The following is a 12,376-nucleotide window of genomic DNA, read 5'->3' on the forward strand; positions in this document are numbered from 1 at the left end:
ACATGTTACAAAAAAAAAAATGACGAGAAGATTGTGAAAGCTGCTCACACCGTTGAATCAGCTCCTATAATAATGTGGTTAAATCCTAAAACACTAACTATAGCCATCATGATATGTTGCTGAAAACTACGGCTAGCATGCTACAGTTATTAAAGAGACTTTTCAGAATAATGTTGCAAACTATACTATTAAAGAACATGCAGTGAAGAAGGTATAAAGAAAAATCATTTATTAAAATGAGTATGAGCTGCACAAATGATGAGGAAATGGTTTAATGCAAACATTGATTTAGAAAAGAGATCGTGTAGATCATGTGAGGCAGGAGATGGTAGAGTGAGTGATCATATCACAGCTTAGACTTCATCATGCCCATCATCTTCTCCAATTTCATGGCAATGCCCATGTCACCCTTAATCTTCAGCTTTTCAGACATGAAACCCATCGTGGGCTTTAATTTCCCTATTGATAAAGAACATGGTTTTCATCATTAATTTTTTTTCAACACAAGTCATAATTATGAGACAAGTCAAGGGGTTTGAAAGTCAGCAATGACTATCATCATTTTGATTTATAATTCACAATGAGCTTCTCAGTCAGGAATGATTAAAAGTCATAATAAATTTGTGATCATCTCAATCTCAAAATTTACTTCATAATATGACCTCATGACTTTTTTGTGGCATAATTCAAAATTGTAATTTACCCTATAAATTATAACATACCCTATTATTTATTATTATTCAGTGGAACAAAAAAAGACATTGACTGAAAGCCATAAAACTAACTCAAATGTTTTAAATGCATCATCAGTACCTGATAAATCGAATCTGTGTGGTTTTCACTACATCTGGACTGAGAACTCCTCTGATTATGTTGAACATGTCAGAAACAGGTCCCGTGGGGGCAGAATCTGCACTGATTTTTCCACTTTTCAAAGCTGGAGTGGCACCTGAAGGGAAAGTTAAAATATCGACACAAACTGAGATGTCTGCTGAAGTTTGCTTGAAAGTCAATACAGAACAAAAACAGATGAAATGTGCTGGTTATGTCTCATAACTCACCATGCTCCTTCATCTGCCTGGCTAGATCCTCTGGAAAAAGTCAGGAAGCAATGGATGACCTAAAAAGATAATGATATGTTTTATGTGCTTTGTTGACGTTCACAGTTTTCTGTAATATATGAGAAATGCCACGTTATTGTAAAAAACTTAACATGGTCTAAAAATACTATGAAGTTACTTTTATTCAAACCAAATTACTGATTGAATAGGACAATGTATTACTTTACTACTTTAAATAAAATATAAATATTGTATAACCAACCTGGCTCAACGGCATACACATCAAAGTCCCTAATGCCCTCCTTCCTGAGAATGTCCTCATCAATGACAAACTGTCCCGTGAAGCTGGTGGGTTGTTTAAAGAAGGTGTAGGCTGCATCAGCCATGATCTCCACCTTCCTGCACTGTTTACCAATCCCAGAACCACCCAACATGTCCATTAATGTCGTCTGGATGCCTGGAAGTAGATGAAGCAACAAGACTAATTCAGTTATCATTGTTGGTTTTGATTCATATTCAATTCCACCTCATTACAGCATGTTTCACATTACATGTCAAGCTTTGAATATCAATAAAAGGTTTAGCATACACATTTGAAACAATGGTAATTGTACACCATTTTAATGAGAGACTTAACAGAAGAACATCCTTTCAACTTCCTATTGTTCATTTGCATACAGTGCCACAAATACACTCATTTACATTTATGGCTTCGGCAGATGCTTTTATTCAAAGCAAAACTGCATTCAAGGTATATATTAACATCATGTTGTTGTGGTGTTTTGGTGGTGTTGGCTACATGCTCTACTGTTTTTCATCAATTATTTTATCAATCCGAATGGATAGAGTAGCCTACAAGTAGTGTATATTTGGATGACATTGGCATAGTAAATTCTGACCGAGAGGAAGAAAGTAAATTATAAATAATAATGGACCGAGAACTGATCCCTGGGGGATACCTTGCTTCAGTGGTACAGTGGGAGATCAAGAACCCTGCACAAAAATATAAAACTGACTATCAGAGAAACCAAAAGAAAGCAACACCAGAAATAACCATATCCAAATGGTTGAAAATAAGTAAATCGTGGGATACTGTCCTAAGCTAAGGCCAAGTAGGAGAAGTACAGGGAGAGAACTAGAGTTGCAAGAAAGCAGTAAGTCATTCACTATCTTTAAATGTGCAAAAAACTGATTGATCAGGGTCAACAGGATTTTTTGCAACTAGGAAAGACCGAAGCTGGGAGACAACAGTACTTTCCAAAAATTTAGCAATGAAAGATATATATGATAATATATGAAATAGGGTGATATTTGGATAAAACTGAGTGGTTGAGGTTGGGTGTTTTGAGGACAGGGGTAACTGTGGCGGTTTTAAGTGGCAGAGGGAAATAAGCAGAGACAAGAGATGCATCTATGAAGGGAGAAATAGGTGCAGAGATGACAGAACCGCAGAGTTTCAGAACAAGACTAAGAGCAGGATCAAGTCAGCAGAATGAAAAATTGGATTTCAAAATGAACTCAGAAACAGAAGATGAATTAGTAAGAGAGAAGAAAACAGAGACTGGCCAGAGACATTAGTTTTAAAACTAGAATTCATAGCCTCACCAGAAAAACTTTGGTGGACAGCACCCGTCTTTTCTAAAATATCATTCAAAAAGGAACAGCAAAGCTCATCTGAAGAAAGAAAGTTATGACATGGAGGTTTGGTTAGCTTGTTAATTGAATTAAATAACGCTTTTGGCCTTTTGCCTGTTTTGTTGATCGTAGCAGTGACAAAAACAATAAGTGGAGTTCAAAAAATTCAAGGTTCAGATGTTCAAGAAAAGCTAAGGGACTGTTCTGGTCTTAACAGAAAAAATGCTCTTACAAGATAACTGCAACGGAGGAGTGATATTTAGGCAACATCATAGAGGGAGAAGACACATCAAAGACCTCAGAAAGAGCAATTATAATGATTTCAATAACGATAAGAATTGAAAACTCCAAGGTTTCATTAAAAATAACATGACAATGAGTCATTTTTTGGGTGAACTATCACTTTAAAGAGTCAGTAAGATGAAAATTCTAAGCTTCCTATCACTGTTTATAAGTCCTGTACAATAGGTTTAAATCCATCCAAGGTTAAAAAACATTGTCATTTTGTCAAAATATCATTTTAAAATTACCTAAATTCTCAGAGATCCCCAAACGGTTCGCGCGAAGCTGTTCAAAAGATTCAGTTTCCTTAAACCCCACCTTTCGGTAGCATACTGTGTTCTGATTGGTCAACTAACATAGTCAGTTTTGATTGGTTGTTCCGCACACACCTCCATGGTAAACTATGCGTTAGCATCTGTTTGGGGTGAATTATGTCTTATTCCTCTCATCACGAAGCAAACAGTAAAATAAAAAACTTGAACAGTCTCGCTGCTTTTTCTTCTGTGTGGGTGTATTCAAGCTGCGCTTCAGTTTGAATCTGAATAGCGCGTTCAGCGCGGGGGCGTGGTCACATTAGATATAACGAAGGGAGACGTGAAAAACAGACATCGCGTTGTTTTCATATGGATTAACGTTACTTTATCACAGAATATCTGTTAGCAGCACTTGTTACACTTCATTTTAATGACGTGTTTGTACATGATGATCAGCGCAGACAGGCTGCAGACAGCACACATACTGATAAGACGCTCTGGAGAAAACAAACACATAACTTCATAATCATACTTCGCATTGTGATTCGGAGATGCTCGTTGTTCTAAATAAAGTTGGTAATGAACCCTCTTTTATGGCCAAACGCTTTGAAAATCCCGCTGTACTCACCGAGATTAGAAAAGCAGTCACCAGTGAAATGTTGTGAACACAACAAAAGGCATTTGTTGTACTGCTCTGGTATTGTGGTAAAAATTTATTTTAGCCATTGGTTCTTCTGATCTTCATTCTTTGGCAGTGAAAATAAAACAAACTTGCCTTTACAATTAAAAACACACTGTCTCCTCGACATGATGCTCTCACACCAACCAGAGCGTCTGTTTGTGGGGGGGGGGGCAGGTCAGAGTTCCGTTTCTCCCAAGATGGTAGGCGGAGATTATTATGCAAAGTGTTCCTAGTGACGTACATAGAGATGGGCAAAAGATTTGAAATCTATAACGACTCGTTTCAGCGATTCAGAGTCGACTCCTTACTTTAGAAGCCAATAACTTTATAAATCGTGTACTTTGGTTGGTTTAATTACTTTGCACATTGTTTACACTGATGGACAGCTACATCATACACTGTAATACAGGTAATTTTTGATTTCCCATCTGTGTGGCTCTTTAATATTCAACTAAGAGGTTGCTTTGTAGGATTTTAGTATATATTAGTACTCATGCATTAATGATCTCTAAGCTGAATTATTTAATGACTGATGCAGGAAAGCCATTACCTGTCTTGGGCCAAAAGGCATTGACAGCGATGGATCGGTTGAACTCTTCAGCCATTCCAAGTACACACATGGACATGCCATACTTTGCCATGGTGTATGCTTCACAGACACAGCAGAAAACAAGATCAGTGTCACTGTTACTGGATAAATGTTCAGTGATTGTCAAAGCCCTCGAGCACTGAATGTAAGAACGCTCACCCGTGTGGTTTTTGAACCAGATGGGATTGAGGTTTAGAGGAGGGCTGAGGGTTCTTGCTCTTCAGAAGATGTGGGATGCACAGTTTAGACCTGTAATGAAAACAGCGGCCACAGATAGAGGAATATTGTGGGTTCAAAGCAAGTTAAGCTCTGCTGACAATATCGGTGACAAGCTGTCAATTAAAACAGAAAATATTTCTGACATTTACTGTGATCTGTTACTCTAAAGAATAACTTCTGCTCATGTCAGGTACGTTCCCCAAGATTGATGCCCAGCATAAGGTCGACTTTCTTCATTGGAGTGTCCAGAGTTCCTGTTAAATTGATGGCACTGGCGTTGTTGACCAATATGTCAATCCCTGTCAACAGAACCATACAAGATAAAATACAAAACACACCTGAGTGCTCAAATTGGGAGATATATGAAATACTGTAACTCACCTCCGAATTTCTCCACAGCTTGTTGCACGGCATTATTGATCTGCTTCTCATCACGAACGTCTACGATGCACGGCAGTGCTTTCCCTCCAGCAGCTTCAACTATCAAACAGATGTTAATTAGACAGACTTATCACATTAAATTATTTATGAAATATTTAGCATTATGTAACTTGTGCACAAGAGGATCCTCTGCAGTAAATGGGTGCCGTCAGAATGTGAGTCAAAACAGCTGATAAAAACTCAACACAGTAATCCACATAACTCCAGTCCATCAGTGAATGTCTTGTGAGCCAAAGAAATGTGTTTGCAAGAAACAAATCCATCATTAAGCAGATCACTTCAATGCTTGTTATATTTAGCCTGTTATGATATTGACATGAACAACACTAAATACATTGCAAGGAAGAAAAACTTGACCGAATCATCAGCAATGCATTCGCTGCTGGTGGCTTTATGGGTAATGTAGAAATAAACTGGGAATTTAGTTTCTAAAAACACATTAGAACACAAAATCACTTTCTCTATAAAGAAAATGAATGGGATTTTTACTTTTGAATGTTGGTCTCTGTCGTGTCCGAATGTAAAGGTATGTAAGCTCAAGCGAGTCCTGTGCTGTAGATGGTGCCCACAGTTTGGGGTGAGGATCAGCGGTTTTGGCAGCGATGACCACATTGGCTCCGTCCCGCGCAGCTTTGAGAGCAATGGCCTTGCCAATACCTCGACTCGCTCCGGTAATGAAGATGGTATATCCTGCCAGCTTCCTAAAATTAATGCATAATTATATAATAATCCAATCCTATCGGAATCACTGCACTATACAAACCGATATTGATAGGCAAAACATTACATAACTAATCAGAAATTGATATATCTGTGGATATAATCATATTCTTATTAAAGTATTGCGACTGATTCTGTCAAAATCCACAATTTGACCTGCCATTTGTATCATAACCAGCAAAGGCTCAGAGATTTTTTTTAATACGTCAAAGTTATGTTGCACAATTGTGTCCCTCCCTACTTTTTTGTAAGTAATGCTATGAAAACATTTATTCTGTATTGCACCTGCTATGAGTTCAACAAGTTCACAGAGGTTCTCTTATAGCTATATAACCTTATTTTTAATGATTGATTGATTGATTGCACTTTTGTTGTCTATTTTGTCCTGTGTCTTGAAACACTGCTGTATAATACCAAGGGATGTTTGATTTGGCATTCCTTGATGGCTGATGACACACGGGCTAAGCAGCAAGAATGAGACAAACTCACCCTGTGTTCTGCAGCATTGTGTCTCCTGTACTGTGTCTGGGAACGAGTGAACTTCAGAAGCTCTGCGTGGAACATTAAACTCGACACAGACCGAGCGAGACAAACACCTCCAGATGAACACAACACGATGGCTGGGAATTCGCTCGTGCTCTAGAAACAGATTCCACTGCATCATTCATTCACTCATTCACTAGCAGTGAACACGCTACTGCTTTTAAAGGAACATTCAAATAAATGATAAAAGATATAAATATAAAAGATATCAATATAAAACAAATACTCTGCAAACAACTAGAAAGGAACTGGTCATATAAATAAAACAACAAATACTTTATTAATAGCTGTATTATTCAACGAGTCTATAGTAATGCATGATTTCACTAAATAGCAAAATATATTATTAGATTGTAATCAAATGGTTTTTATTTACCCTTTACTTTGCATGTAAACAAATAAACGATTATTACGAATGTTATTATTAACGATAATAACGAAATTAGCTAGGAAATGCACCTTTTTATGATTATCTGCAATACTAACCAAAACAACTGGGCTACTAAGACATTTTCATTCATAATGTAGGCTCTATTAAACAACATTTAGAATAGGTAGAAAAATAAAAACAAAAGAGAGAGAAAATGCGCCGAATTCAGCCCTTTTGCTTTACAACAAAACACTATATTGTTTAAATCGTGTATAAAATTAAAAAGAAGACAAATGAATATGTATGTATGTTAAAATTCCTTAAAATAAAATGTATGTAGTTGTTAAAAATGAATAAATAAATATAATTTATTATTAATATTACACGTTTTTGTATTTCTACACCTAAAAACTACATTCTCTTTCTCACTCTCTGTGCTGATTACGCTTATTCTGTAGCGCCCTCTAGTGTTCTGGTGCGCGCTGGTAGAAATGAATCTGAACCGAACAGAAATTGTGGCAATACATAATATTTAAATAAATGATTTACCCAGGTTTGCAGTTTTGTTGACTTTTTTCCTTTTTTATTTATTTTATTTTTTTCAGCTCCCCTAGGTTGCCTACAGACTGTTGTGTATCATCTATTGTGATTATATTATTGTTCCTAATATCTTTTTTCTTCTTAACAATGCTACCATAACAATGTGCGATTGTTTCAAGAGCACAATATAAACAGTCAAGCAGACACTATAATCCATGGGTTTCAATCTACCCTAAATATGATCCCCTTAATTAATTATTTGTCAAAAAATAATAATAATTATATTGTCATTCATTTTGTACAAAAGTACAAAAAATATTTATCAATTTATTTAATAGATGATTTATTTTTTTGGAATAATATATTTATTTGAATCAAATGTAAATGCAATTTTAGTTATTTTACACTGTTTTTCACTTTTAACTTCTCCACAGGCCCTCTGAGGGACCCAGGACCCCTAGTTTAAAACTCCCTGGAATAAACTACTGTTCGGATTTCAGCGGATTCATATTCTCCATGCATTGGAATGGTTTACATGTATGCTACTTACACAGTTTTTAGTGACACACACACACACACCATATGAGCACAAAACTGCAGTTCAGCTGGTCCAACAAGTGAAACAAGTTCTTACACGCTTCAGGTACAGAGAAGATAACATCTCTTCACTGCTGCCCTGAGACGACACGCGTATAAAAATAGTCATTATTTAAAACCAAACAGGGACTTTATTTATTAAGTAATAATTTAATGCACCAGAATGGTTCATAAAGGAGCTCGCTCCAGGAAGTGTTTGACACTTGAATGCATCGACTTCGTGTTTACTGCAAGTGTCAAGCTCTTAAAGCACTTCCCCAAAGCCCATTACCCTAATTAATAAATATATCCCAAGAACAGAAATATCCTCCACACAGCTTATAGTGCTGATAGCATCTACAAATGACCCCACGCACGCGCTGGGCTTGAAACTAGCGGACGCGTGGCACTTCACTGTGATCGCGCGCCGTAGCGAACTCTACTCTGGTGCTTTCAGCAAAACGTCCAGCAAACAAAAATATAACTCGGTTCTTCAAAGGTGTGTCTGCTGAAAGGGGAGGCCATTTTGTACAGAGAAGCGTCTGTACATGTATATGTGTGTGTGTGTGTGTGTGTGTGTGTGTGTGTGTGTGTTCGCGTCAGGAGCAGGAAGTGTATGCGTGCCTTTGTGCCTGAGAGTGAATTTGTGTTGGGGAGTCGAACTGTACCAACAGCAGCACTCTTTCTTCATTCCCTGTGCTTGCATTGTTATTTCACCTCGCCTCTGTTCTGCTCTGTGCGATGGATGGGTATGTGAGTCTCCAGTGTCTTATTTTCCTATTGCGCGCTTCTTGAGTTGTTCTCGTATTGAAGTGTTTGCATTATTGTGTATAATGATAATAATGGCACGTCAGAAAAGGCATGGGAGGAAAAGTGGGGGAGGGAGCGAGCGTGTAAACTGCTAAGATGTAACCATAGGCTGCTTTTATATTTTAAATGCAAATGGAAATAGTGTCAAGTGACAGTCTTTTACTTTACGTTTTTTTTTTTGGCTTGTGTTAAAATTGTGATAAAATTATGATGCACGTCGCTTATGGGTTAACATTGATAATCGCTTAATGTTGTTGAGATGCAAAGTAAGGGCGTATAGCTGTGTATATAGCATGATCGAAGTTCGATTCAAGGAAGTGGGTTTGTTTAGGATTTAATTTCGTTTTGCTGCTAGCTTTTGTTATACAACCACTCCTCGTTTGCGTTCAAATCTTGTTCTTCTATAGACACGGCGTGAATTCGAGGTGAACAGATTGGTGAAGTGGTAAGAATTAAGGAAATAAGAGCACCTCATGTGCTGCTGCCATTTTAAAGCCGTGAAGGGGCGTTTCTGAGGCGAATCTGTCTAGAAAACACTGTTTCCTGGCGCTTTCATCCTCCGACGCTCTGAACTGAGTTTTATGTGAGGATTGGAAAATAATAACGCGATATTCGTCTTTATATCGCGATATTACGTTTGGCGACATTTTCACAGTCAGTGCGTGGCGATAAACAGCGCGCTTCCATTGTACGTTTACAGTATCGACAGCTCGAGCGTTTTATTAATCGTTTACCTCTTATATAAGTGGTGTTGTTTAGTGTGCTTAGCTATCATTATTTACACTCACGTGGGCGGAGGACTGCGTGCTGCACATATTATATTTTACTCATTTATTACATTGCTGCTTTGCTGTTCCTTTGTAGTGAATCGTTTCGCGGAATCGGTTCTTTCGAACAGTTCGTTAAAAAACAATCGGCTCAGTGATTCTCTACGTCAAGCGAACCCTGACATGCTTCGCGCGCTTACTGTCTTTAGACACCATACAGTATTGTTTATTACTTGGTTTTGTTAATGAAGTAATTTAGAATATACAATACAATGTGCAGTTACAATACGTGACTCAGTTCACTTCAGTGTGAAGTTTTGCATGTTTTATTTATTCATTCAAACAGACTCATATCCATGCTGATAAAACTGTTATCGGATCATAAACATATTCCAGTAGGTTTTATTTGTAATATTTCTGAATTGTAACTGTTTGTTGCATTATATAAATCCTCAGTGATTGATTCCCAATTTGCATATAACTTAATTTCATGGGCTGTATCCGACATCACATTATTAATTCACTATTTCCTACATGAATATGAGTCAATGAAAGTAATCGAGTGAATACAGACTTTGCGGGCAGTGCTGTAGATGCCTTTTCCTCAACCAATTTGGCACCACAAAGTGCATACGAGCTGAGTTATCAAGGTGCATTATGGGATTGAATGAGTGCACTTGATAATGTTCCCTATGGTTTCGAACACCTCGATTAGTGCACTACATAAAGTTTCAAACACAGCCAAGTTTGAGTTGGTGAGTTGTTGACTCCTTAACCAATTCAAAGAATCAATCAGTGAACCAGTTCAAATGATTCATCAAAAAGATCCGACTCAACATAAAGGACGTGTTCAGGAATCGCTAGTAAAACATGTTTTTATCGAAAGGACTATTCCACACCTTGAATTACGCAAGTTATGGTTGTGTTTTGGTTATTGCTGAAGTGCCTCAGTGTCTTAGCTCCTTATAACTTCTCACGTTATCCACACAGAACAGCAGTTTCCTATAATAGCACTACACCTTTCAGTCTTTTTAGCGTGCTTATCTTTCCCACAGTTAATTTTATTATACAGTATACTTAGTAATGCATATAAAGTGCTGTTGCAGTGCTGCAGAAGTGAAAGCATTAGCTAATTTTTTTTCACGCTCCCGGGGGATTTCCACCATCACACAACTCCCACATCTCCCCAGTGTGGGGATTTCAATCTGCTTCTGAAAGACTGAATGCCCATTTCACACTTTGCCTCTGTGTCTCCCATTGGCTTTTTATAAACGTGGAAGTTTAAGGTGTGTATCAAACCTGGTATTGAGGGCTTCAGTTTGTGTTCAGTTATGACAGAGTCCTGGTGTCAGCCAACTGTGATGCAATGGAACAGAGTGCATTAGTCAAACCTAATTAGTTTGACGCTTTTGTTAAACAATTGAATATAGACTACAGATAAAATAATGTTGTTTGTAATCTTAATACAAAGAAGTGCTTGGTAAATATTTTAAATGCAGCTCTATATTAATATAACTAGTTGTGAACTTTTTTTTTCCAGATTTTAAAACAGAAGTAAGTAGGAAAAAGGAAGGTAGTTGCTAAAATTCTACTTTCGACACTGATTGCAGCACAATTATTTAGGTTAAGTGCTAAAGCCGAGCTTCTGTGGAGGCTTGTGTTTGTGTGTCATGGCCAACTAAGGCTTTGTGATATAGTGATGTAATTTAGAAACAAATTAGCTGATTTCTGTCTGACCTGCGTCCACAAGTGCCCTCTAACCTAAATCATCGACCTTGTTGAGGTAATGTCCGAAGTGTACTTGAGAGATGTTGCCCGACCAGTCTTCAGCAGGACCAATGCCCTCATTCATAAAGGTGTAGTTGTTGTGCTCCAAACAAAACAATGTTTGTGGTTTTTGAGCATGGAAACATATCAAAATTTTATTTTAAAGTCTTTTTTTTTTTCAACTAAAATAAAGAAAAATAGGAAATTATATTTTGCATAAAGAAAAGTATGCCTATTTTAGGAGGGCCATTATGATTTTTTTTTGTCCATTTAACCCCACAATCCTTATGCCTGTAATACAAAAAAGTCTACATGATATTGTATGCATTTAGTCAGAATTACACACCTTGAATTGCACAAGTTGGTTATGCGTTTGTGTGAATAATTCTGAAGTGCATCATATTCTAGGCTCAGGAAAACTTGTCCCATTGAAAATACAGAAATTGCATATTTTAGGATCATGAAGATGATTTTGCAGTCATATTATTTTCGTGACAATTAAGTGCATTTAATGTTCATTTCTTAAAAAAAAATTGTGAGCTTTCTCCAAATAATGCACTATTTTTTTTTTTTGCTGTTGCACAAAAAAAAACAAAAAAACTTCAGCCTTCTGTCCCACATGAATTAGAAATGATCGCTCCTACAGTTCATTATAATGCATTGTAACCCAATCACAATAGCTCCAAAATGGAAGACGTGTGGTGGGCACTTTGCAGCCTCATGTGGGTGATTCATCCAGAAGACATTTCACTTTTAGACTAATGTTGTCTTCAGGAGGAAATGTTTCATCCTGTCAGTATCCTCCTGATAAGTCTGAGCTGCGATAATTAGGCGAAGTGTGGGGTGCAGGAATAGTTAGCAGCATGATAGCTGAGCCTTCCCTTAAACCCCTGTGAGATGTTGAGGAAGTTCCCCTGCTAGATTGTGGTGAGTTACATCATGAGCTTTATGCCAATGCTTCCTGCATAAGAGGCCTGAAAAAAACACAAAAAAAAAAACACCCATGTAGCAGAATACCTATCAAACTCTTTATTGCATGAAGGGTTTCACATTTAATTCAAGGTCTTGCCTCATTGAAATGTTTGATATTTTTACATGAACCTCTTTTTTTTTTTTTTTA

General features: G+C 37.2%; 2 protein-coding genes and 1 pseudogene across 6 annotated transcripts in view; 1 reads left to right on the forward strand and 2 right to left on the reverse strand.

The window, feature by feature from the left end:
- Positions 1–255: 255 nt before the first annotated feature.
- LOC113109442 (hydroxysteroid dehydrogenase-like protein 2) lies at positions 256–4,907 on the reverse strand (annotated as a pseudogene).
- LOC113110446 (hydroxysteroid dehydrogenase-like protein 2) lies at positions 4,663–6,518 on the reverse strand. Its single transcript, XM_026274632.1, has 5 exons — positions 6,373–6,518; positions 5,653–5,864; positions 5,104–5,202; positions 4,908–5,021; positions 4,663–4,752 (listed from the first exon to the last, which is right to left on the reverse strand). Exons 1-4 carry the CDS (start codon positions 6,387–6,389, stop codon positions 4,909–4,911), a joined length of 441 nt encoding a protein of 146 aa, XP_026130417.1. The 5' UTR covers positions 6,390–6,518; the 3' UTR covers positions 4,663–4,752; position 4,908.
- A 1,927-nt stretch (positions 6,519–8,445) lies between these two features.
- The window catches only part of LOC113109639 (polypyrimidine tract-binding protein 3), a 58,454-nt gene continuing 54,523 nt past the window's right edge, over positions 8,446–12,376 (forward strand). The window contains exon 1 of one of the 5 annotated variants that reach the window (XM_026273331.1): positions 8,446–8,665. In XM_026273331.1, the coding sequence (XP_026129116.1) occupies positions 8,461–8,665 (205 nt within the window). In that variant the 5' untranslated portion in view covers positions 8,446–8,460. The remainder of the gene's footprint in view (positions 8,666–12,376) is intronic. The other 4 variants (XM_026273330.1, XM_026273332.1, XM_026273336.1 and 1 more) reach the window with 4 other exon arrangements.

The sequence above is a fragment of the Carassius auratus genome, chromosome 10, assembly GCF_003368295.1.
Source record: "Carassius auratus strain Wakin chromosome 10, ASM336829v1, whole genome shotgun sequence".
NCBI lineage: Eukaryota > Metazoa > Chordata > Actinopteri > Cypriniformes > Cyprinidae > Carassius > Carassius auratus.

Coding starts and splice junctions, on each gene's coding strand:
- LOC113110446 (XM_026274632.1), bottom strand. Junction 5,203..5,652: donor ACAGAGACCAACATTCAAAA/GTAAAAATCCCA, acceptor TCTGTTTGATAG/TTGAAGCTGCTGGAGGGAAA. Junction 5,022..5,103: donor AGCTGTGGAGAAATTCGGAG/GTGAGTTACAGT, acceptor TTCTGTTGACAG/GGATTGACATATTGGTCAAC.